At 35.1% G+C, this 26,443-nt stretch overlaps 1 protein-coding gene across 1 annotated transcript in view; it reads right to left on the reverse strand.

Moving 5' to 3' along the window:
- The window catches only part of Ptpn22 (protein tyrosine phosphatase non-receptor type 22), a 53,228-nt gene that overhangs the window by 10,809 nt on the left and 15,976 nt on the right, over window positions 1-26,443 (reverse strand). The window contains exons 11-16 of the mRNA XM_027940239.2: window positions 23,856-23,942; window positions 8,705-8,781; window positions 7,756-8,576; window positions 5,926-6,009; window positions 5,274-5,404; window positions 3,894-3,921 (exon numbers count right to left, since the gene is read on the reverse strand). Coding sequence (XP_027796040.1) covers window positions 3,894-3,921; window positions 5,274-5,404; window positions 5,926-6,009; window positions 7,756-8,576; window positions 8,705-8,781; window positions 23,856-23,942 — 1,228 coding nt within the window. The remainder of the gene's footprint in view (window positions 1-3,893; window positions 3,922-5,273; window positions 5,405-5,925; window positions 6,010-7,755; window positions 8,577-8,704; window positions 8,782-23,855; window positions 23,943-26,443) is intronic.

Here is a 26,443-nt window from a genome sequence, read left to right on the forward strand (position 1 = left end):
ACAACCTCAAGACTTTGTTCTCCTCTCTCTTTAGCCACTATGTCTATGATTCATCAAACACTTATAGCTCACTTGCAGATGAATTCTTCCAAAGAAATTGAAATTGAATTTAATCAAGCTTCTAATCCTAACTCCTATTTGACAGGGAAATCCAGGAAATAGAGGAACATATTAAATAAAATCTGAAAGTACATTTAGTCAGATTCAGAATTTTAAGCAGTCTTTAGTATAAATGTTCCACTCTCTTCAAGATATACATGAGAAAATATAAAAAGGAAAGATATGTTAAAGATTTTAAAAATACTTAGGTAATATATAAACCCAATGCAATGTATAGACTTTGTTTGAATCCAGATTCAAATAAATCAACATAGAAAGACATTTGAGACAAGTGGAGAAAACTGAACAGTTTCAATGTTATGTAATATTAAGAAATTACTATTAACCCAAAAATAATTAATAATAATATTATTATGGTAGGTTTAAAATATATTTAGAATTCTCCATAATAAAGAATTTTAAATAACAGAGCTATTTTCCCATGATGTAAACTCCTAAAGATTCAGATGATGTTCCATTGACATAAGCTTCTCATTATACAGTGCTGAGTATTGTTAATATTATGTGCCTGGGTTCGAGCCCCAGTGGAACCATAACTAATAGGAAGTCCTCACTTTTGGGGCTGAGATTGTGGCTCAGCGGTAGAGAGCTCGTCTAGCACGTGCGAGGCTACTTCTAAAAAATAAATATTGTAAAAAAACATTATGTGAATACCTTTGAAAATGAAAGTGCAGTTAAGTACTATTGTTTCACCTGTCATTGGTCACTGGAATTTTTTCAGGTCTTTGAATTTGTCTATTAAGCAAGTTTTCTTGTTTATTTCTCTATGCTGGGTAATATGTAAAAGTACAATACTTATTTCCAGCACCTAATATAATAACTGGCATATATAGGCATTTAATAAATATTTGATAAAGTAGTTTATCATTTAGTTTGCTATTAGGAAATATTCTGAAAACTATAGCTGTCAACTATATCTGCTAGAATATATTAAAAATATCCTAGCAGATATCTTCCTAAAATATACAGTTTCATCTGAATACTCCACTGATGAAGGATTCACAGTATTGATTATTTACTGCATTAACACTGAATTTCTAGCAGGGTACAGTGGCACATCCTTGTAATCCCAGTATCTCAGGAGACTGAAGCAGGAGGATTATAACTTTGAGGCCAGCCTGGGCAATTTAGCAAGACCCTGTCTCAACATAAAAAATTAAAAGGACTGGGGATGTAGCTCAGTAGTAGTGAGTTTCCTGGGTTAAATCCCCAGTACTGCAATTAAAAAAACAACAACACAAAACTAAATTCCTCTGGCTATCTTTGTGTATATGGTAAAATATACATAAGATTTACCATTAGTACATTTACAGTATTGTGCAACTAACACCACTAATTCCAGAACATTTCCTTTACTTCCAAAAGGAAATTCTGTACCCATTAAGTAATTACCCTTTATTCCCTCTTTCCCCTAGCCCTTGGTAAACTCTGATCTGCTTTGTGCTTTATAGATTTGCCTGTTATAGAGATTTCATCCAACTAGCTTTCAGGTCCTTCAAATCTTGTTAAACTGCCCAGGCTGGCCTCTAACTTGTAATTCTTCTACCTCAGTCTTCTAAGTAGCTGGGATTACAAATGTGTACCACTGCTCCCGAAAAGTTAAAGAATTCAATGAGCAGAAATAATTGAGACTTGCATTATTAATGATGGTAAAATCTATATAATGGAATGCTACTAATTTTTTAAACTAAATTTATTTATATGTGACTGCATGACCAATATGGTTCTGCAACATGTACACTCAGAAAAATGAGAAATTATATCCCATCGATGTTTGATATATCAAAGCGCATAAATGCAATCTACTCTCATGTATAATTAATTAAGACAAAAAATTTAAAAAATTTTATTTTAATAAAATAAAACTGTACATATTAATGGAGTATACAATGTGATGTTTTGATACATGTATACAATGTGTAATGTTTAAGCCAGGTTAAATAAATCTCCTCTAATGCATATCATTTCTTCATGATAAAAACATTCAAAGTCCTTGATTTTTACCTTTTGAAATATACAGTGTATAATTGTTTTTGGAGTCACCCTGCTATGCACTAGTACACCAGAACTTTATACTCCTATCTAATTATAACAATATCTACTGTTAAAATCTCCAGTTTCATCCATGTTGTCACAAGAATTTCATCTTTATTATGGCTGAATAGTATCCCATTGTGTATACGTGCCATATTTAGTTTATCCATTCATAAGTGGGTGGACACTTAGTTTGTTTTTGTTTCTGTTTCTTAGCTATTGTGCATAATGCTGCAATGAACATGGGAGGGCAGATATTTAACATACTGATTTCATTTTTTTTGGATACAGATCCAGTAGTGGGATTGCTGGGATATATGGTATTCTAACTTAAATTTTTAGGAACTTTCAAAATGTTTTCACTAATGGCTGTGCTAATTTACATTCCCACCAATCTCCCATTCTGTAGGTTATCACGTCACTCTGATAGTTGTTTCCTTTGCTGTACAGAATACTTTTATTTGATGTAATCCTATTTATTTTTGCCTTTCTATGTTTTTTGGAGTCTTGTCCAAAGAAATCCTTGCATTTTCCCTGTGTTTTTTCTAGTCGTTTCATAGTTTCAAGTCATACATTTAAGTCTTTAATTTATTTTGAATTGATTTCTGTAACTGGAGAGAGATAAGAGTCTAGTTTCATTCCTGTACGTGTGGGTTTCTGATATGGTTTGCATATGAGATGTGCCCCCAAAGCTCCTGTTTTAATGCAGGAATACTTGGAGTTTATGTAAAGTGACTGAATTGTGAGAATAGTTTACAATCAAACTAACTGGGTGGCAACTATAGGCAAGGGGGCATGACTGGAGAAGGTAGGTCACTTGGGGTATACCCTGGAAGGGTTCATCTTCCCTGAGGCCCGTTCTCCTTTTTCTCTCTGCTTTCTGGCCACTTTAGTAGAGCAGCATTCCCTTCACCACACCCTTTCACCACAATGTTCTGCCTCACCTTGAGCCCAGAGTAACTGAGTTGGTCCACCAGAGGCTGAACCACTGAAACTGTGAACTAAGATATTTACTAACGTTCCCAGCACCATTTATTTAAAATACCATCATTTTTCCAATTCATATTTGTAGCATCTTTGTTGAAAACCAGTAGATGAATGAGTTTTCTTCTAAGATATCTATTATTTTCTTCTGGACTATGTGTGTTTTTACTGTCAATATTATGCCATTTGGATTACTATAACTTTGCAGCATATTTTTTAGTATATTTTGAAGTTAGGTAGTATAATGCCTTTTGCTTTGTTTTTTTCTCTTTATTAAATTATTTATTCTAATTGTTATATATGATGGCAGAATGCAATTCATTTCATATTATATAGAGAAAGCACAATTTTTCAAGTCTCTGGTTATACACAAACTATTTTCACACCATTCATGTCTTCATACATGTACTTAGGGAAATGATGTCTAACTCATTCCACTGTCTTTCCTACTCCCATTCCCCTTCCCTTTCATTCCCTTCCCTTGCTTTGTTCTTTTTGCTCAATTCTAAAAGATCCTATCTGAAATATGTTTTTAAAAGATTATATAAGGAACAGAATGCTAAAATCCATCTTCACCTTGCCCACAACAAAACAAACGTTGTAGTTTGAGAAAACCAGAAATAAATCAATAAATTAGCAGAGGTTACTATGAGAACAATGAGACCTCCTGAGGTAAATTACTCTAAACTTAATGAATTGTTCTTACAGTATAAATACTAGGGCTAAATATCATATACAACCAAAAGAATTTTTACCTGATTTGGGACTCTGGAGTTTTACGTTCTAGAAGAAAAAAAGAAAAGTGAAAGAATAATATATATATATATATATATATATATATATATATATATATATATATATATACACACACACACATATGTATATATATACATTATACAAATTCAAAGCAATAAATGGCATTTCTGTAAATTATTTTTCAAAATATATCTATAGAGGTGAAATGTATACCAAATTTTTCCTAATTCATAAGTGTGCTTCAGTACAGTTTTATATAAAATTTTACATATTTTTTTCTTATATCACATGGCAATTAGTCAAACATTGATCCCCTTCTGACTTATTTCTTTCCTACTAAAACACTTTCTTGAAAATTTACTTGGAAGTAAGTTGTTGAAATTGTAGTCACTTCATGACATTAGAAAAGGAGTGATTGGGGAGGGGGGATAGTTGAGGATAGGAAAGGTAGCAGAATACAACAGTTACTAATAGGGCATTATGTAAAAATGTGGATGTGTAACCGATGTGATTCTGCAATCTGTATTTGGGGTAAAATTGGGAGTTCATAACCAACTTGAATCTAATGTATGAAATATGATATGTCAAGAGCTTTGTAATGTTTTGAACCAATAAATTAAAAAAAAAAAGAAAAGGAGTGATTGTTCTTTACTCTGAGAGTTAAGATAAAGACCATTACTTGTGTACATATTATTAACATTAATAACAACAGTTACTGGTACATTAAAATTATAATTTAAGAGGTATAAAATATTTTACCTATCATCATTGTAATGGTAGGAACTTTTAAGTGTTGAGTTAGTTACTTTTTTTATTTTTGCAATTTTAATATTGTTGGTTCAAAGAATATACAGAAATGCATAGCAGATTGTTAGAAGTGTAGATTTTTTTTCTTCCAGATGCAGGAAACATATTCCAAAGGTCTATCTTAAATAATATGTACACATGTCATTTTAAAAATTACTCTTTATAATGTTATCAAAACTAACATGATACAGACTATGAAAAAGCTACCATCATATAAAATATTTCTTTGCCTTAACTTTAAGAACCAGCCCAAATGTTTCTTCTTTCACTGTCTTCTTGATCACTTCCAACCTGAAAGTATCTTCTATGCTTTGACTCTCCTTATCTTTTACAGAACATTGATCATATTTATCTTGCTATAATAAGTATAAATAAGATGAAGACTTATGTATACATTCTGTATCTCAACTTCAAGTTTCTTAAGGTCAGTAATTGTGTCTTTCACATTTTTCTTATTCCCCACATCCTCTAGAACATTGTATGTAGTGTCTACTTAAGAGAATGATAGGTGCATGGAATGAAATTATAGTCTGTTCAATCTACATGAACCAAATCAGAAAAAAGTTATTGACCTTGCTTGGCCTAAGTCTCACAGAGTCATCAAGTGTCTTTGATTCAGATGTTCCACTCCATTCCAGTGAGGTTCCAATTTTCACCTTCACAGTTGGAGATGAGGATGTGGGAGCACTCGTTGAGAATTCGCCTAGAAGAAAGTGAATATGGCCCAATTCTTAGGAGTGGTGCTCTTCTTTGAGAAATCAAATGTTTTGCTGGGTGTCATGGCACACACCTATAATCCCAGTGGCTGAGAGTTGAGGCAGGAAAATCGTAAGTTTGAGGCCAGTCTCAGCAAATTAGCAAGGCCATAAGCAACTTAGTGAAACCCTATCTCAAAAATTCAAAAGGACTGGAAATGGATTGGAGTTGTGGCTCAGTGGTAGAGTGCTTGCCTAGCATGTGAGAGGCACTGGGTTCAATTCTCGGCACCACACATAAATAAATAAATAAAATAAAGGTCTGTAGACAAATATATATATTAAAATATATATATATATATATTTTAAAGGGGGGATGGGGAGGCTGGGGATGTAGCTTGGTGGCAAAGCACCCTGAGGTTCAATCCCAGGAACAACAACAACAAAATGTTGCTCATCAGTAGTACACAGAACACTGAAGAGAACTGAGAAGTAGCACCATATTATATACTTATTCAACTGTACTCACCTGCTTCCTCTACTACAATAAAAGACTCAGGTGTCCGTTCAGGAAGTGGAGGGGGGATTTCATCATCCATTCTAGGAAAAGTTGCTATCCACAATGTCAGAAATACAATCACAAGTTTTAATAAGAACAATCCAAAGGAAATTCTTACATTATAACCTAATGCTAAACATAAATTTAATAGAATTTATATTTAAATACCATTAAAGCTGGTATTTATTCACTCAAGGATAAAAGCAGCAGAACAAATTTGTCTTTAGGTGCAAACCCAGGAAGTTTTTACTTATTCTTCAAATTTTTTTTATTCTAAAAGCCCAAAAGTATTTTTGATTGAGTCACTAAGAATTAGGATGCTTTGGACTGGTTTCTGCATAACTCTTTCCTCTTTTTCTTTTCTTTTTTATATTGAATACATAATAAAGTAAGCACTTTGACAAGCTGAAGATTCCATCATACAGCAGATAAAATTATAAAGATTTTAGTATGCCTTCTTTATTCCACACAAAATCCCAAGAATATGGATGTTTTTCCTTTTATTTCTTTTTTACAAAACAAAGGTTTTACAGAAAATTTTAAATTCTATTATAAGAAACTGCCACCAGATGGCATATGTGTCAATGTTGCTACAATCCTTGAAAATAAGGATTTGTGGGGTTTTTTTTGTTTTTTTTCTTTTAATGATTATGATGCTCTGAGAAATCTTAGGTATTTTGGTTGTGTAGAAAAAGAAGATATGCTTAAATTATAAAACAAGACCAAAGTATATAAAGTAATCAAAGAAGAAACTTCCTAGAATTCAGATAAAATATTTTTGCAACAAAACTACAAATAATCTACACATCTATCTATAGAGAAACACTGTACATGGGCTGGGAGTGTAGCTCAGAAGTCAAGCCCTGTCTGGCATACATCAGGACCTGGGTTTCATTCCTGGGACCAACGAAAAGAAATTATACAATAAAGAATGTTATAAAACAAAACTTTTTCTCTACTAAGTAGAATGTTCTTAGTAAATTATTTGATGGTATGCTTAAGAGAATTAAAATTACTCTTTACTTTCCCTCACCTGCTTTCACATCAAATTATTATAACCTGAGCTGGAGATGTAGCTCAGTGGTGAAAAACATGCATAGCATGCCTGAGGCTCTGGTTTCAATCCCTAGCCCCTCGAAGTAATAATTATAATAGTTTCTTAGCAGGATCTTCACTTCTACTTTCAAATGAATCCATTAAACAATATATATAATATGCAGAATCCAGAATTGTAAAACAGATAAAATATGAAAGTAAAGGTGTGTCCTAAGATAAAAGTTTTACACAAAATGCCAAGCAGATCTTCTCATCTATTAAATTATTACAAAAAGGGCAGGAAATCAGGTCCTCCCCTTTCAACTCCTGCAGGAAAAGAATTGAATGCTTTAACAATATGTTAAATTCATTAGAGCAATATGATTGTGCAACACAACTTTTGAATGACATGTGATACTACTGATCAGATATTTTCCACTGTTCTTTGGAAGCTGTTTATGTATATTAACTGTGGGCCTTTGATAAACATTTCTAGGAAAGAGGATTGCCTCCTTCAGGAATTCTCTTGTTGACTCAGATCCTTTATTAGATCTGAGTGCCTTCTCTACCACCTGTTTCATGGAATACTACATTTGATATTGTTTTCAGCTTATCACATTGTTAAAATACTCTGGAGTTTATTTCTTTAAAGATGAGAAGAAGAAAAAGAAGCAGAGGAAGAGATGGGATAGGATGAGAAGAAACCAAATATTCTGTAGAGCAAAGTGAAATCTAACAGGCTACAAACTTTAAAAAGTAACTTACCCACTGTGATTGCTTCTTGTTTCAGTGATGGAGAATTGGTCAGAGGATTCAATGCCAAAGAATCATATGAATTATAATAAGAAAAAAGGGTTGGAGAGGATGTTGGCAATGAAGAAGGCAAAACAGTTACATCTTGCTTTTCAGGTAAATCAAGGGACATTTTAGAGTCAGAACTACTTGGAGGCAATGATGAAAAATAAGGATCTTCCACCAAAGACATATAAGAACAGACACCAAATGCACTGGAGTCATGCTGATTTTCATTAGAGGCATTACACATTTGGTGCTTAGAGTTATGTGGCAGTGAATAATTCAGTTCTTCTGAAGAAACGTGCATCACTCTTTGAGACTGCAATTTGACAAAATGAGAATCATGAGGTTGAGTTTCCAAATATGAAAAGGTTTCCTGAATGTTCAACTCCTTGCTTTTTCTCTGCTGTGTGAATTCAAAAGGAGTTGATTTGGTCCGTGTTATTGGCCCCTTTGAATTAAAACCCCTTCCTTCTGCATTTACAGGCTTAGAATTAGAATAAGCCCCAAACAAACTGGAGCTGAAGTCCAAACTTTGATGCTTGTGAAGGGGTTCCCCAACTACTGGTAATGGCTTAGTCTGCCATTTCGTGGTTGTGTCAGCATTTTTGTTACAATCATAATTTAACTCCAAAAAGTCAAAAGAAGGGCTTGACTTAGCAGAGTGCAAAGTGAAATCTTCTTTTGCACTTATTTCAGAAACCCTAAAGTTGAAGGAAGAAGCTTCTGCAATTCCTTCCTTTGTCCTTTGTTTGCTCTGCTGTTTCATCATTTTCTCTTCTTTTATGGTGCTGAAAAAAAAAAAGAGTAATGACAATACCATGCCTCAAAGAGGGCTTTTCCCAATGTAACAATGAAGTACAAGCATGATATTCTTCTCCCAATTAGTCAACATTTGGGTATGTAAAATTGTACTCACCATTCTGGTAAATTAGGGAAACAAGAATTTGTTTGTTGAGTAAGATTTTGTTCAGAAATGAAGTACACTGCTTGAATCTTCAAAAGAAAGAAATCAGAGATGGTTTTTTAGTAAGGCCATGTCCATGAAATATTTTAACATTCAGAGGACCAAGAAGTAATTTTTCAGAAAATACAAAAATCTAATTCATGAAAGATTTAGATGAGCTTCTGAAATATTGAACCCAGCAGAAACTTGTTCATATACTGAGATTAAAAGTATCAGAATAGGTCTGGGATTGTGGTTCAGTGGTAGAGTGCTTGCCTAGAACATATGAGGTACTGGGTTTGATTCTCAGCATCACATTAAAAAAAAATGAATAAATAAAGGTATAAAATAAAATTTTTAAAAAAGTATTAGATAAAGGATGAATTTACTAATAGCATCATCTTTTCAAACACAGGAGTTTTAAAATGTTCTTAGGGGTAACTTCAATCTTTAGAACATTCTAACTTCAGAAATTTTAGCATGTCAATCAATTAATAGGTGCTTATTAGGTCCCTGCATCTATCTCATCTTGTTTAGTCTTCCTTCTCATTTGCTCCAGGTATAATGGTCTGCTTGCCATTCTTCACATGCCAAATTTGTTTCCAGTCCAATGCTTTTTACACTTAGTATTCCCTCTGATTTATACATTCTTCTTCCAGATTTTGCATGGTTGCCTCTTTCTAAGTAATTGGATCTCTGCTTAAATGTCATCTGCATAAGGAAATTGTCCCTGAATACTCAACCTAGAGTCATATTCCCAGACCTATGTAGCCACTCTCAATCTTTATTTTGTTTTTAAAAAATTAAGAAATTTGTTACTGGGGCTAGGATTGTGACTCAGCGGTAGAGCGCTCGCCTAGCACGTGCAAGGCCCTGGGTTCCATCCTCAGCACCACATTAAAAAAATAAATAAAATAAAGATACTGTGTCCAACTACAACTAAACAATAAATATTTTTTTAAAAAGAAAAAGAAATTTGTTACTGTGATTCATGGACTCTTAAGGTACCATTGATTAGAAAGTATATGCTGATTTCATGGATGGAGTTAGAGAATATCATGCTAAGTGAAGTACACTAATCCCAAAAAAACAAAGGCCAAATGTTTTCTCTGATACGTGGATGCTAATCCATAATTGGGGTGGGGCATGGGATGAGTAGAGGAACTTTGGATGGGGCAAAGAGGGGTGGGGCATGGGGTAGGAAAGATGGTGGAATAAGATAGACATCATTACCCTAGTTACATGTATGATTGCACAAATGGTGTGACCCTACTTTAGGTACAACCAGAGAAGTCAAAAATTGTGCTCCATTTGTGTACAATGAACCAAAAAGCACTCTGCTATCATGTATAACTGATTGGAATAAATAATAAAGTATATGCTGATTTCAGACATGTGAAAATGTAAAAAAAATAATACTACTTGCTATGGGTTTGTGTCACCTCAAAAGGTATGATGAAATCTAACCCATGATATCTGTGAACATGATCTTATTTGGAAATAAGGTCTAAACAGATTGTAATTAGTTAAGATGAGGTCTGATACAGGCAAAGATTGGAGTATGTTATCTAAAAGACAATGAATGCAAAGGATTGCCAACAAACAGAGAAACAAGGAAAATGCAAGAAAGACTCTTCCCCTAGAGCTGTTAGAGCCTAGTTCTGATGACACCTAGATTTCAGACTTCTAGCCTCCACAACCATTAGAAAATAAATCTCTGTTGTTTTAAGTGCCTCCTACTTGTAATACTTATTACACCAGCCCTAGCAAACTATTATAGAGACTTTCATACTCACTTTTAATAATGTATAGAAAGACCAAATTGAAGATTGGTAAGGAAATAGAGGACTTGAAAAACACTGTAAGCTAAAGAGACATAACAAGCATATATAGAACACTCCACCCAACAGCAGCAGAATACATATTCTTCTCAAGTGCAGAGAACATTCTCCTTGATAGGCCATATGCTAGACCACAAAACAAGTTTCAACACATTTTTAAAAGACTGCAATCATATTTTCTTAATCACAATGAAATGAAACAAAACTAGAAATAACACAAGGAAAACCTGAAAATTCAATATTAACACAATTAATGGATTAAACAAGAAATCTCAAAGAAATTAGAAAATACCTGAGACAAATGAGAACAAAAAGACAACTAAAGTTATAAGAAACAGTGAAATCAGTGCTAAAAGGAAAACTTAACAGCTGTAACTGAATACATTAAAATAGAAAGATCCCAAATCTATAGCCTAACTTTTATAAGGAACTTGAAAAAGAAAATTAAATCAAACCAAAGCTAACAGAAAGAAGGAAATAGTGAAGATTAAAGTGGGAGATAAATGAAGACTAGGAAAAGACAGAGAACAAATCTAAAAGTTTGTTCTTTGAAAAGATCAACTAAATTGTCAAACCTTTAGATAGATTGGCTAAGGGAAAAAAAGAGACTCAAATTACTAAAAGTCAGAAATGAAAATGTGGACATTACTACCACTTTTACAGTAATAAAAAGAATTATAAGAGAATGTGATGAACACTTGTACATCAACACATTGGATAACCTAGATAAAAATGGGTTTGCCAATCTACCAAAACTAAAGAAAAATTGAAAATCTGAATAGACCTACAACCTACAACCTCCCAACAAAGAAATGTCTAGTAGCAAAAGGTTTCTACCAAACTTTAATTAACACCAATCCTTCACAAATTCTTTCAAAAAATTGAATAGAAAAGCACCTGTCCTAACTCATTCTATGAACTTAGTATTTGCCTGTTACCAAAGCCAGACAAGAGATACTACAAGAAAAAGAAAATTACAAGCCAAGTACAGTGGCATATCCCGGTAATTCCATCAACTCAGGAGGTTGAGGCAGTGTCAGCAATTTAGCAAAATTCTGTCCCAAAAAAGAAAATTTAAAAGGGTTGGGGAAAGCTCAGTACAATCCCCAGTATGGAAAAAAAATAGTATCCTTTATGAATATTGATGTTAAAGTCCTCAACAAAATATTAGCAAACCAAACTCAACTGCATAATTTAAGGATTATACACCATCACTAAGTGGTATTTATTCTCAAAGCAAGGATAGTTCAACATGAAGAATTGATATAATTCATCACAATAATAAGATAAAAGGAAAAACCCCACATGATCATCTCAATCGATGCAGAAAAGTCTAAGATAAAAATACTTATCAAACCAGGAATATAAGAAAACTTCCTGGACTTGAGATGTAGCTCAGTGGTAGAGTGTTTGCCTACAATGTATGAAGCTCTGGATTTGATCCCCAGTGATGCAGGAAAAAAAAAAAAAAGGAAACTTTCTCAACACTATTAATATCACATACAAAAATGCACAGCTAACAATATATTCAATGATGGAAGACTCAAAGCTTTACAAGCCCTAAGAACAGAAGCAAGACAAGGATGTCAGTTTTGCCACCTATATTCAACATAGTATTGAAGTTGTAGAGTTCTAAAGTTCTAGCCTAACCAATTACAAAAAAAAAAAAAAAAAATGAAAGGCATCCAAATTGGAAAAGAGGAAGTAAAATTATCTATTTTCAGATACGATCTTCTGTCAGGAGGATTACACCAAAAACCTGCTAGGGGTGGGTGGGAAGAATAGAGATATTTTGGACTAGGCGGGAATTTAGGGAAGGGAGGGGTCATGGGGACAGGAATCAGACATTATTACCCTATGTGTATATATGGTTACATGACTTGTGTAACTCTACATCAGTACAACCAGACAAATGAAAAGTTATGCTCCATTTATGTATAATGTGTCAAACAAAATGCATTCCACTGTCACATATAACTAATTAGAACAAATAAAAAAAAAATTTTTAAACCTGCTAGAGCTAATAAATTCAGTAAATTTTTCAGGATATAATATCAATGTTGCATTTCTATATGTACTAGCAATGAACCATATGAAAAGAACATTAAGAAAACTATCTTATATTCGATAAAGGGGCTAAAAGCATGCAATGGAGGAAGGATAGCATCTTCAACAAATGGTGCTGGGAAAACTGGAAATCCATATGCAACAAAATGAAACTGAATCCCTTTCTCTCACCATGCACAGAAGTTAACTCAAAATGGATCAAGGAGCTTGATATCAAATCAGAGGCACGGCGTCTGATAGAAGAAAAAGTTGGCTACGATCTACATGCTGTGGGGTCGGGCTCCAAATTCCTCAATAGGACACCCATAGCACAAGAGTTAATAACTAGAATCAACAAATGGGACTTACTCAAACTAAAAAGTTTTTTTCTCAGCAAGAGAAACAATAAGAGAGGTAAATAGGGAGCCTACATCCTGGGAACAAATCTTTACTCCTCACACTTCAGATAGAGCCCTAATATCCAGAGTATACAAAGAACTCAAAAAATTAAGCAATAAGAAAACAAATAACCCAATCAACAGATGGGTCAAGGACCTGAACAGACACTTCTCAGAGGAGGATATACAATCAACAAGTACATGAAAAAATGCTCACCATCTCTAGCAGTCAGAGAAATGCAAATCAAAACCACCCTAAGATACCATCTCACTCCAGTAAGATTGGCAGCCATTAGGAAGTCAAACAACAAGTGCTGGCGAGGATGTGGGGAAAAGGGTACACTTGTACATTGCTGGTGGGACTGCAAATTGGTGCGGGCCAATTTGGAAAGCAGTATGCAGATTCCTGGGAAAGCTGGGAATGGAACCACCATTCATTCGACCCAGCTATTGCCCTTCTCGGACTATTCCCTGAAGACCTTAAAAGAGCGTACTATAGGGATACTGCTACATCGATGTTCATAGCAGCACAATTCACAATAGCTAAACTGTGGAACCAACTTAGATGCCCATCAATAGATTAATGGATTAAAAAAATGTGGCATTTATACACAATGGAGTATTACTCAGCACTAAAAAATGACAAAATCATGGAATTTGCAGGGAAATGGATGGCATTAGAGCAGATTATGCTAAGTGAAGCTAGCCAATCCCTAAAGAACAAATGCCAAATGTCTTCTTTGATATAAGGAGAGCAACTAAAAACAGAGCAGGGAGGAAGAGCATGAGAAAAAGATTAACATTTAAACAGGGACGAGAGGTGGGAGGGAAAGGGAGAGAGAAGGGAAATTGCATGGAAATGGAAGGAGACCCTCATTGTTATACAAAAGTACATATAAGAGGATGTGAGGGGAAAGGGAAAAAAAATCAAGGGAGAGAAATGAATTACAGTAGATGGGGTAGAGAGAGAAGATCGGAGGGGAGGAGAGGAGGGGGGATAGTAGAGGATAGGAAAGATAGCAGAATACAATAGTCACTAGTATGGCAATATGTAAAAACATGGATGTGTAACTGATGTGATTCTGCAATCTGTATATGGGGTAAAAATGGGAGTTCATAACCCACTTGAATCAAATGTATGAAATATGATATATCAAGAGCTTTGTAATGTTTTGAACAACCAATAAAATTTTAAAAATTAAATTAAATGAAAAAAAAGAAAATAATTCTATATATGACATAAAGTAAAATACTTAGGTATAAATTTAACCAAGGAGGCAAAAAACTTGTACACTGAAAACTAGAAGGCATTGCTGAATGAAATTAAACAAAATATAAATATATATTCCATGTTCATAGAGTAGAAGCCTTTATACTCTTAAGGTAACAGTATTACCTAAAGTAATCTATAGGGTCATTGCAATGCTTATCAAAAGCCCAGTGGCAAGGTTTAAGAACTCATATTTCCTCATTTCAGAATTTGCTATAAATCTACAGTAATTAAAACACTGTGGGCCAGCCACGGTGGTACATGCCTAAGGCAGAAGGATTAGAGGCCAACCTGAGCAACATGGCAGGACTCCAACTCTTTAAAAAAAAATACCAAAACAGTGAGGTATTGTTGTAGGATGGACTATAAACCAATGTAATAGAACACAGAGCCTAGAAATAAATCCTTAATTATGTGGGCAAATGATTTTCAACAAAGGTGCCAAAATCATTCAATGAAGTATAAATGGTTCTAAGAAAACTAGATATCCAAAAGAATGAGGTACCTTCAAAATATACAAAAGCATATCCAAGAATTAACATGAAATTTATCAAAGACAATTATGTATGGCATGTACATCTCTGTAAGAGCTAAAATGTTAAAACTGGAATATTTTTTACATAATGGGTTTGACCATGATTTCTTGTATATGACACCAAAAGCACAGCAACAAAAGAAAAATAGACAAATTTAACTTCATCAAAATTTAAAACTTTCATGTATCAAAGGATACAATCAAGCTGAGTGCAAGGGTGCATGCCTATAATCTCTGCAATTTGGGAGATTTGAGGCAGGAGGATCACGAGGTCAAGGCCAGCCCCAGCAACTTAGTGAGACCTTGTCTCAAAAAATAAAAAGGGCTGAGGATGTAGCTAGGTGATAGAACACCACTTGGTTCAATCCCCAGTACCACATTAAAAAAAAAGGAAAAATGATTGGAAAGAGGGGCTCACAACAGAGTAAAAAGGCAACCTACAGAATAGGAGACAATATCTGTAAATCAAATATATGATTCAGGGTTAATAGCCAGAATAGAGTACTTCTAAAAGTCAACAACAACAAAATAAAAACCCGATTAAAAAATGCGTGAAAGGCTTGAAGGGATTTTTTTTGAAGAGATATTTTTCCAAGAAGACATACAGCAGAGGATGCAGTTTAGTAGTGGAGTGCTTGCCTATAAGACCCTGGGTTCAACCCCCAGGACTAAAAAGGAAAGAATCAGTGTATTTCATGTGAATTACCAAGAAGATATACAGATGCACAATAAGCATACAAAAGATGTTTAATATCACTAATCATTAGGAAAATGCAAGTCAAAACTACAATAAGATACTACTTCACTCCCATTAGGATGGCTATCATACAAAAGAAGGTGAAAAAAAACCCAGAAAATACCAAGTATTGGTATAACCACTTTGTAAAGTAGTAATAGATTCCTCAGAAGACTAGGAATGGGCCCACCATATGACCCAGCTATCCCCTCTTTGGTATTTATCCAAAAGAACTAAAATCAGGGGCTGGGGTTGGAGCTCAGTGGTGGAGTGCTTGCCTTGCATGTGTAAGGTACTGGGTTCAATCCTCAGAACCACATAAAGATAAATAAAGGTATTGTGTCTATCTATAACCAAAATTTTTTTTAAAAACCTACTATATACTATAGTGATATGTGCATACCAATGTTTGTTTATAGCAGCACAATTCACAGCAGCCAAGTTATGGGAACAGCCTAGGTGTCCCTCAGTAGACAATTAGATAAAGAAAATGTGGTATATATGCACAATGGAGTTATACTCAGCCACAAAGAAGAACGGAATTGTGTTATTTGCAAGTAAATGGATGGAACTGGAGAATATCATGCTAAGTGAAATAAGCCAGAAACAGAAAATAAAGGGTAAAATGTTTTCTCTTAAATTTGGAAGCTAGAGAAAAATTTTAAAAGGTGAGTGGGGTCTCACGAAAATAAAAGGGAGAACTGTGGGATAGAGGAAGGGGGAGCAAAGGGGAGGAAGGAGGGATGGAAAAGGGAAGGAACAGCAGAATGAAATTAACCAAAACTATGTCATGTGCGTGTATAAACATATCGCAATGAATTCTATTTGTATAACTATATTACACCAATTTTAAAAATATCAAGTATTGGCAAGGATATAGAGAAAGCATAAAGTTTATGTACTACTAGAGGAAATGTAAATGGTACAACTTCTATGAAAAACAGTATGGTGGTTCCCCGAAAAACTAAACATAAAATTACCATATGATCCAAAAATTCCACTTCTGAGAATTGAAAGCAGGGACATGAGATATTTGTACACCCATGTTTATAGCAGAATTACTCATAACTGCCAAAATATGAAAGCAACTCAGCTGTCCATCAATGGATGAATGGATAAATAAAATGTGGTAAACAATGTAATATTGTTCAATCTTAATGAGAAAAGAAATTCTGACACGTGCTACAACATGGATAACCTTAAGGACATTAGGCCATGTGAAGTAAGCCAGACACAAAGGTAAAGTTCATTCCTTTTAGATTCCTACAGTAGTTGAATTCATAGAGATAAAAAGTAGAATTTTGGCCAGGTTTGGCCTATAATCCTTGTGGTTCAGGAAGCTGAGGCAGGAGTATGACAAATTCAAGGCCAGCCTCAGCAAACTTAGTGAGACCCTGTCTCAAAATAAAAAATAAAAGGAGGATCAGGGATTAAGCTCAGTGGTAAAGCACTCTTAGGTTCAATTCCTAACACATATACTCCAAAAAAGAATGTAGAATATTGGTTTCTAAGAGCTAGTGGGAGGGGAGAATGGGCAGGTATTGTGTACAGAGTTTCTGTTTAGGATGATGAGAAAATTCTGGAAGTAAAGAGTGATGATGGTCACACAAATTGTAAATGTATTTGATACTACTGTACTGTACGTTTAAAAATAGAAAATTGAAATGATGTATTTAACCCAATAAAAATATTAATTAGAAAATGTCTCCTTTTCCATTTCCTGGTGTACAAACTAACATTTGGTAGAATTCTCTGATGAAACTTGTGAACCTGGAGATTTCTTCTTGGAGAGTTTTTAAATTATAATTTAATTAATTATTAAGAACTATTCAAGTTATGTCATGCTGAGTGAGTTATGGTAGATTGTATTTTTCAAGGAAGTAAGCCATTTTGTACAACTTTTCAAATATCTGTGTGTACAGATGTTATACTATTCTTTTATTATCCTTTTGGTATCTGCAGGATCTATACTGATAGCTCCCGTATCACTTCTGGTATTGGTAATTGTTATTATTTCCCTTTTTATCTTTGTCAGTCTTAGAGGTTTATCAATTTTATTGATGTTTTCAAAGATTCACTTATTTCTCTATTTTGGGGGGTTTACTGATATTCTCCATTATTTTTCTTTTTGTTATGTTTTCAATTTCATTGATTTCTGCCCACTATTATTTATCTTTTTCTATATTCTTGAAAATGAGAGCTTAGATTATTGAGTTGAAACTTTTAAAAAATATATTTTTAGTTATAGATGGACAAAATACCTTTATTTATTTTTATGTGGTGCTGAAGACCGAACCCTGTGCCCCATATATGCTAGACAAGTACTGTACTTCTTTTTTTAAAAAATATTTAATCACAATACCTTTATTTCACTCATTTATTTTTTACGTGGTACTGAGGATGGAACCCAGGGTCCTGCACATGCAAGACGAGCGCTCTACCGCTGAGCCACAACCCCAGTCCCAAGTACTGTACTTCTAAGCCACAACCTCAGCCCAAATTGAAACTTTTATTAGTTTCTAATATGCACAAATCCCAGTGACTCAGGAGGGTGAGGTATGAAGATTGCATATTTGAGGCCAGCCTAGGCAACTGTCTAGACCCTGTCTCTAAAAGAATTAGAAGGGCTAAGATGTAACTCAGTGGCACAGTGCCCCTAGGTTCAATCCCAGTACTAAAAAAAAAATTTTTTTAATAAAACATAAATTTCCCTCAATACTGTTGGAGCTCTATCCTATAAATTTTGATATGTTGTATTTTCATTTTTGCCCAATTCAAAGTGTCTTTTTCGAAAATTTCTGGCTAGGCACTGTGGCTCACTCCTGAAACGAAATCCCAGTAGCTCAGGAGGCTAAGGCAGGAGGATTGCAAGTTCAAAGCCAGCCTCAGCAATAATAGCAAGGTGCCGAGCAACTCAGTGAGACCCTATCTCTAATAAAATACAAAAAAAGGGCTGGGGATGTGGCTCAGTGGTTGAGTGCCCCTGAGTTCAATTTCTGGTACCCACCCCCAGTTTTTTTTCCTGAAGACTTCTTCTTTATCACTATTTGAGGAGGCATCCTGGGAGTGTGCCTTTGACCTGCAACATACCATACCACATCTCTGTGAGAAAAGAGAAAGGCAAGCTGCAACAGCTACACTTCTGGATGTCCGTGACTTCTGCACCACTGTCCAGCTCTACAAAAATAACACTCTATGCCACCATAGAAGGCTAACTTTTTTTCCTTGGTTCCTGGGGTTAAACCCAGGGGTGTTAACCACTGAGCCACATCCCCAGGCCTGTAGAGATGGCCTAAGTTGTCCAGGCTGGCCTGCAATTGCTGCAGTCCTCCTTGAGTCTCTCCTGAGTCTCTGGAGATTACAGGCTTGAGCCACCATTCCCAGCCTGGCCTGAACTAATTCTTCAGATGAAAATAAGACCAGCTTGTTAAATGAAAGGGTCAGGAGTAGACGATAGTGAAAATCCTGTTCTCAGGGACCCTACTCTGCTCCCCCCCACCCAAACAGGAGAGGCTAGAGTGAAAAGGGAATTAGTTTCCCCTAGAGGCATTATGACTGGGTACCCTGCTGTGACACCTAACTCTGCCTATTTTTTTATATGCCTAATTTCTAGCAGTCAATTGTTTTGGCATTAACGTTCCAATTTGGGGAATTTCCAGTCCTAACCCTTCAGCTACAAAGGGAATTCAGGGTTTTTACAAACTTTAGATGTTCTCTGGGTTCCCATGTACCTTTGAGTCTGGTTACCCCAAAGGGGGCTAGGAATGTTTGGACCTGGGACCAGCAGAGGTTTAGCCATTGCTGAGATTTGCATGGGAAGATTGCTCAGTGCTAGGTCCAAGGGTGGGAGGCATCTGCCAAGGGAGAAGTGCTGTTTTGTCCCCAGCTATTTCTTTTCTGGGTGCTGGGGATGCATTTCTACACCTACACCTCACATGCTAGGTAAGTGCTTTCTGTGTGAGCTATGTCCCCAGTCCTGTACATTTTTTGAGATCCTGACAGGTTGTCTAGGCTCTCTGCACTTGATTTATCTTCCAACCTCAGACAAGTAGTTGGCATTACAGTCATGTGCTACAACTCAGCTGAACATCATCTTTAATAAACTGTTTTCTTGAAACAAAACAAAAAGGCTTCCTCTTTAGCCCAAAGGATTCTTAAAAGGGTGTGGTTTGGTTTCCAAATGTTTGGATGTTCTCTTGGTATCGTCCTGTTACTGATTTCTAGTTTGATTCCACTGTGGTCAGAGTGAAAGGGTAAAGTTTCTAAGCTGCTTCTAAACTGCAAAGCCTGAGTTAAAATGTAAAAGACCGGGCATTGTAAAGTTCCTAAGCTGCAAGGCCTGAGTTAAAAAGTGAAGGACTAGGTATTGTTAAGTTCCTCTGCTACACCCAGAACCTGAAATTCCTGAGGCAGTTAAGACAACGCCCTACTGGCCATTTAGTTGATTAATAGCCTAGGGCCCTGTGCGATCTTGCACGTAGGCATCGCAGGGCCTAAACCAATCAGTTTGAATGTGTACCCCGCTTTAGAACTGACCCCCGCCCGACCTGTTCCCGCCAATGAATGAACTAATCATGTTTAGGAATTGTTGTTTGATTTTCCCGCGGTGTATGATGATTTGTTAAAGGAGACTGTGATGTATGTAAAGTCCCCGCCCTCCCCAAGAAGTGTACTTAAGCAGTGCTCAGCCCCTGCTCTGGGCTCTGGGCTGCTCTCCCTTCTTGAGTGAGCACGGAGCCCCAGCGCACTGGAATGGATCCCCAATAAATCCCCTTCTGCAATTGCATGAGTCAGTCTCATGGTGGTCTCTTCCTCCGACACTTCGCCGGACCCTTACATTAGGATACATTCTCTGTGATTCTAATTCTTTTAAATTTTTGATATTTGTTTTGTGACTCAGGATATTTTCTATGTTCAAGGGGCACTTTAAAAGAATGTTAATTTTTGTATTGTTGAATGAAATATTCTATGAGTACTAATTTGATCCTATCAGTTGATGGTGAGTTCTATATTCTTAATGATTTTCTGTCTAATTGTTCTATCAATTATGGAGGGGGGTTATTGAAATCTCTAATTATCTGTGTGGTTTCTCTTTTTTAAATATTTTATTAGTTATTAATGGACCTTTATTTATTTATTTGTTTATATGCAGTGCTGAGAATTGAACCCAGTGCCTCACGCATGCGAGGCAAGCGCTTTACCACTGAGCTACAACCCCAACCCCCCTTGTGATTTCTCTATTGCTCCTTTTTCTTTACATATTTTGTTGCAGCTCTGTTGTTTAGTCCATAACATTTAGGTCTACTACATCTTTTTTTTGTGGACTGCCCTTTTTTTTTTTTAATCATTGTATAATGTCTTTTCCCGTCTCAATAATGACTTTTTTTGGCTTTGGTCTACTTTATCTGATATTAATATAGCTATTCCTGCTTTCCTTTGACTTATGTTTATATGATATATCCTTTTCCTAACCCTTTCAATCAACCTCTATATTCAAAGTGAGTTTCTCTTAGCATATTTTTATTCACTCTACAGCAAATATAAATTGGTATATTTAGACCATTTATATTTAATGTAATTATTGATGTGATTTGGTTTAATTCTGACATTTTATTTTGGTTTTATATTTGTCTTCTGTTTCTCATTTCTCTCTTTTTTTTTCTTGAATTTTTCCCTTTCCTGAATCTTTTAGAATTTTATTTAATTTACCCATAGTGGTTTTTTTCTTTTTCTTTTTCTTTTGTTTTGTTTGGGTACTAGGGATTGAACTCAGGGGCACTTGACCACTGAGCCACATCTCTAGCCCTATATTTTGTATTTTTTAAATTTAGAGACAGGATCTCACTGAGTTGCTTAGCACCACCTCACTTTTGCTGAGGCTGGCTTTGAACTCGCAATCCTCCTGCCTCAGCCTCTCAAGCTGCTGGGATTACAGGCATGTGCCACCAACACACGTCTAAATCAATCAGGATCACTCCAGGTGAATTTGGGCTGACTAAATACACAGACACAGAAAGTACATTTTTCTTTGGGATTATTCAGCAAAGCCTCTCTGCTTCGGCTCCCACAAGGGAGGCGAGGGAAGCAGACAAAAGAGGAAGAGGATGTTCTGAAGCCCCTTCCTATTGAGGGGAAGACACAAAGAGGAGGGGTCAGGTTTCGGGGTTGAGTCTAGCTTCCTGATGTCTTGTGGTGAGCAGATTGACTGACATCTTGGAAGGTCACACCCAACTCTGGTGCTATGTGGGATTAAAAGGCAGAGCAAGCGAAAAGGACACATAACGTGCACATCCCAGTTAGAGAGGCAGTGTCAGTCCAGTCCACTCATGTACTTTGCTCATAGTTCACAAACACACAGCCCATGGTTGGCTCGCAACATGCCTACCTGTAGTGTTTTTAAGAGTGTGTGTATCTCTTTCTTTCTTTCTGTGTTGTTAGTGATTGAATTCAGGGTCTTCCTTGTGCTAGGTAAGAACTCTTATCACAGAGCTATACCCCCAGCCTGTATCTCTTTATATAAACTTTTTAGTGGTGGCTCTAGGTATTTCATATATTACATGTATTATTTATGTTATATAATATGCAATGTTATATGTAAGTATGCTTGTATATTCAGATATAGATATAAAATCAGTTTACTGGTGTTATCACTGTACCAGTTCAAGTATAGAAATCATCTCCTTTACCTTTCCTGCTACTATAATATAATCATCTTAAACATTTCTCCTAAGATATTTCAAACCACATCAGACAGCATTATATTTTTGCTTCAGTTGTTAATTGGCATTTGGCCAAATTGTAATAGTTTTATCTTAGAACTTCAACTAAAAAATCCTTTGTACATTTTAAAATATTCTCAAAATCTAATGATATAAGGAACTGATCAACAAAATAAAGGGACAACCTATATGAAATGGAAGGAAATATTTGTAAACCATAAATATGATAAAGGGTTAATATCTAAAATATACAAGAAGTTCATAAAACTCAATAACAAGAAAACAACCTGATTTAAAAATTTGTAAAGGACACGGAAAGGTGATTCTCAAAAAAACATTCAAATGGCCAACAGGTATATAAAAAATGTTCAACTTGCAAATTAAAACCAGAATGAGGTATCTTCTCATGCTCCTTAGGATGCTATTACCAGAAAGACAAGAGCTGGGGTATAGCTCAGTGGTGTATGCACAAGGCCATGGGTTCAATTGCTAGCACCCAGGGCAGGTGGAAAGACGAGAGAAAAAGTATTGGCAAGGATATGGAAAAAAGGGAACACTTATACAGTGTTGGTGGGAATGCAAACTAGTACATCTATTATAGAAAACAATATGAATATTCCTCAAAAAGTTAAAAATAGAACTACCATATGATCTGAGTATATCTAAAGGAATTGAAATCAGTATACTGAATAGATATTTGTACTCCTTAGGGTTTTTTTGCAGCATTATTTACAATAGCCAAGATATGAATTTATCCTAAATGTCCATCAATGGATGAATAAAGAAAATATGCTCATGTGGACAACAGAAAACTATTCTGCCTAAAAAAGAAGAAAATTCTGTCATTTGTGATAGAGACACAAATATTGCATAATGTCACATGTGGAGTCTAAAAAAGTCAAACTCATAAAAGTAGACAGCACAATGTTGAGACTGACCAGAGACTGGGGAAAGAGAGGTATTGTAGGGATGCTGGTCAATGGATATGAAATTTCAGTTAGAGAAGATGAATAAATACAAGATGGTGAATATAGTTAATTACAATATGTTGTATACTTAAAAATTGCTAAGAGCATAGATTTTTAAAGGTTCTCACCACAAAAAAATGATAGGTCTGTTAATTAGCTTAAGTTAGTCATTCCACTATGTGTACATGTATTAAAACATCATGTTGTACACCACAAATGCAGAGAATTTTTATTTAACAATTTTTCAAACTTAAAATTTTTGATGGGAATCTACAAACAAAATAAGACTAGTGTGGCCATGACTTCATTTTATATTTGTCACTTATACTTCTAACTTGCCAACAACTGTCTAAAACATGGGATCAGAATATATGTTTGCCCTGAGTAAGTAAACTGTTTTCTAACTTTAGGTGAGGACTGTAAATAATAAGTTAACCAAAAGATTAATTTTCTAAGTTCTTTCACCTCAAATTAATTTTTCCTCTACTGGAGATTTTCAGTGCAGCCCTATGCACACCTGATACTCTAATTTAGTTGAGTGTAAATAGATAAATCATACAACTAACCTGAGAATGGAAAAAAAATTACAAAGTATCCAAGTTAAACTTTACCTCTCTCCCAGAGTATTTATCTCCAATGGCATCCAGGTGTCTCTTAAATAATTCTACCACAGCATTGTAGACCAGTTCATACTGTTCCTGAAGAGCATCATAAACCAGAACAAATGAAGAAAACCAAAAATCTTGGTGAACTACAGAATAAGATTTCAGGAACATAAATACCCATCAAATATCAATATGGCAGACCTGAGAGGACCACCCAACATAATTTATTAAACTTAATAACAATGCCTTATGTTTATGTAGTCCATTTCAGATTTCAAAGCACATTTAGGCTACTAGAAATAGCTGAATATTTTACATCATTTTAGCTAATGTACAAGATCTTATGGCATATTTCTTTTATGTTTTAACCCCACTTTCTTACTTATCTTTCCTTCCATTATCATTCCTCTAATTCCGTTTTCTTTGCTCACAATTAAAAAATTTATTTCATCCTAGATGCATTTCATGTAAGCCACCTTTACTTTTCTGGAAAAAGGTAGATAACAGTTGGCATACAGAGAGAGAGAGAGCAAGCTAAAATATGCCTTATCTAACTTGACAATTGCTCTGCGAAGTAGGTAGGTTATTATGCCTATTTACAGACTGTTTGTCCAAGGTCATTCGGAAGTAATTTCTAGAACTTGGTTTAAAAATTGAATCAAGTTGCTGAAACTTTATCCTAGTGGAAATATCAAAGAAAAATAAATGTGTGAATAAGGCTTGGAAATTTGGGATTATAAAAGGATACCCATAGAGAAATGATACCTCTACTATTATAAGGTTTATGGATTTTCACTACTGAATGCTTTCCTTTATGTCTACTCAACTACTTTCTCTGATATATTACACTATCCCACTCAAATTAAAAAAAAAAACTTTTTCTAGAGGTACTTTTAGCAGGAAAACAATGTAGGGTCTTATATTACCCAACACAGCTATAGTACACTCTTTTAATTTTTTTTTTTAAGAGAGAAAAATCAAACAGGAAATACTCATCTGGCTACACTGTCATTTTGTGGTTAAAGTAATGTCAGAAAAAGCAGCTATGACTGTTAAGATATTTGTTCAGCGAGTCATTGATAATGCCAAAATGTGAGGGCTTTTTCAGCTGTCTCTAACTCTTGAAAGTAGGGTCTGGACTTAGTGAGACCCTGTCTCAAAATAAAAAATAAAAAGGGCTGGGATATGGCTCTGTGGTTAACTGCCCCTGGGTTCAATCTCTGATACCACACACACACATACACACAGTAGACCTGGAGTAGAATTTTTCTAAAATGGGGTATGGTTTTATTAATTTAGTATTACAACTGGGTTGCATACTTCCTGTATTTTTATGGATCGCCCTTCTTTCAAGTCTGACAGCACCAAACCAGCTAATGCTTTCATTTCACATAAACTTTCCCCTTATAGGTTGATTGTAGAAAACACCTACAGTCAACACATAAAAAAATAATTTTTTTTCCACAAGCTATTAGTGGAAAGCCTGTGTGGGCCCAACAAATAGTCCTTCATATTTTCCCTTCAGTTCACAAATTCTAGATTAAAATTTCTAAACTGCCATTGTCAGTTGTTTTATCTTTAAATCTAGGTGCAACTTCATTTATAAGTGCTTGAAACACTTTGGGGTCTTCCTACTTCAAAGTAAACAATTATGCAAAAACAAAAAACCCTGGCATATACTAAACATCAATAAATATTTGATGAGTGAAAGAGTAAATGCTAAATTCCATCTTAAAGATGGAGACCACTTAGAAATTACTGATACAGATTCATGAGTGAAATTAATATTGTAGTCTATGAAAGATTTGAGCTAGGAAGAGATCCTAATAGAGTAAACAAGCATGGGTAATCTGAGGGAGGGTTTAAAGATACATAATATAGTATGATTGCAATTATTTTTTTTAAGTATGCATACACTAAGGACAAGAAAAACTATAGAAAATGGTAACTAACTATCTCTAGATAATTTATTATTATTATTATTATTAATTTTTTGTACTGGGGATTGAACCCAGGGGCACTGAAGCCACATCCCCAGTCATTTTCTACTTTTTTTCATATTTATTTTTTAGTTGTAGGTGGACATAATAACTTTATTTCATTTTTATGTGGTGCTGAGGATTGAACCCAGTGCCTCACGTGTGCTAGGTGAACGCTTTACTACTGAGCAACACCTCAGTTCCCCTTTTCTACTTTTTATTGTGAGACAAAGTCTCACTAAATTGCTGAGGCTGACCTTTAACTTATGATCCTCCTGTCTCAGCCTCCAGATAGTAAATCCAGTGGGGACTATAGACATATTCCACTGTACCCTGCTAGAATATGATTGATTTTAATCTGAATTTTTGTGGTTTCCTAAAATGATCATTTAAACAGTTTAAATGTTACTACCTTCTAAACTAGAAATTATGATTCCCGGGCTGGGGATGTGGCTCAAGTGGTAGCGGGCTCGCCTGCCATGCGTGCGGCCCGGGTTCGATCCTCAGCACCACATACAAACAAAGATGTTGTGTCCGCCAAAAACTAAAAAATAAAAATTAAAATTCTCTCTCTCTCTCTTTAAAAAAAAAAAAAAAAAACCCTTTATATACCTC

This window comes from Marmota flaviventris, chromosome 10, assembly GCF_047511675.1.
Source record: "Marmota flaviventris isolate mMarFla1 chromosome 10, mMarFla1.hap1, whole genome shotgun sequence".
NCBI classification, from domain to species: domain Eukaryota; kingdom Metazoa; phylum Chordata; class Mammalia; order Rodentia; family Sciuridae; genus Marmota; species Marmota flaviventris.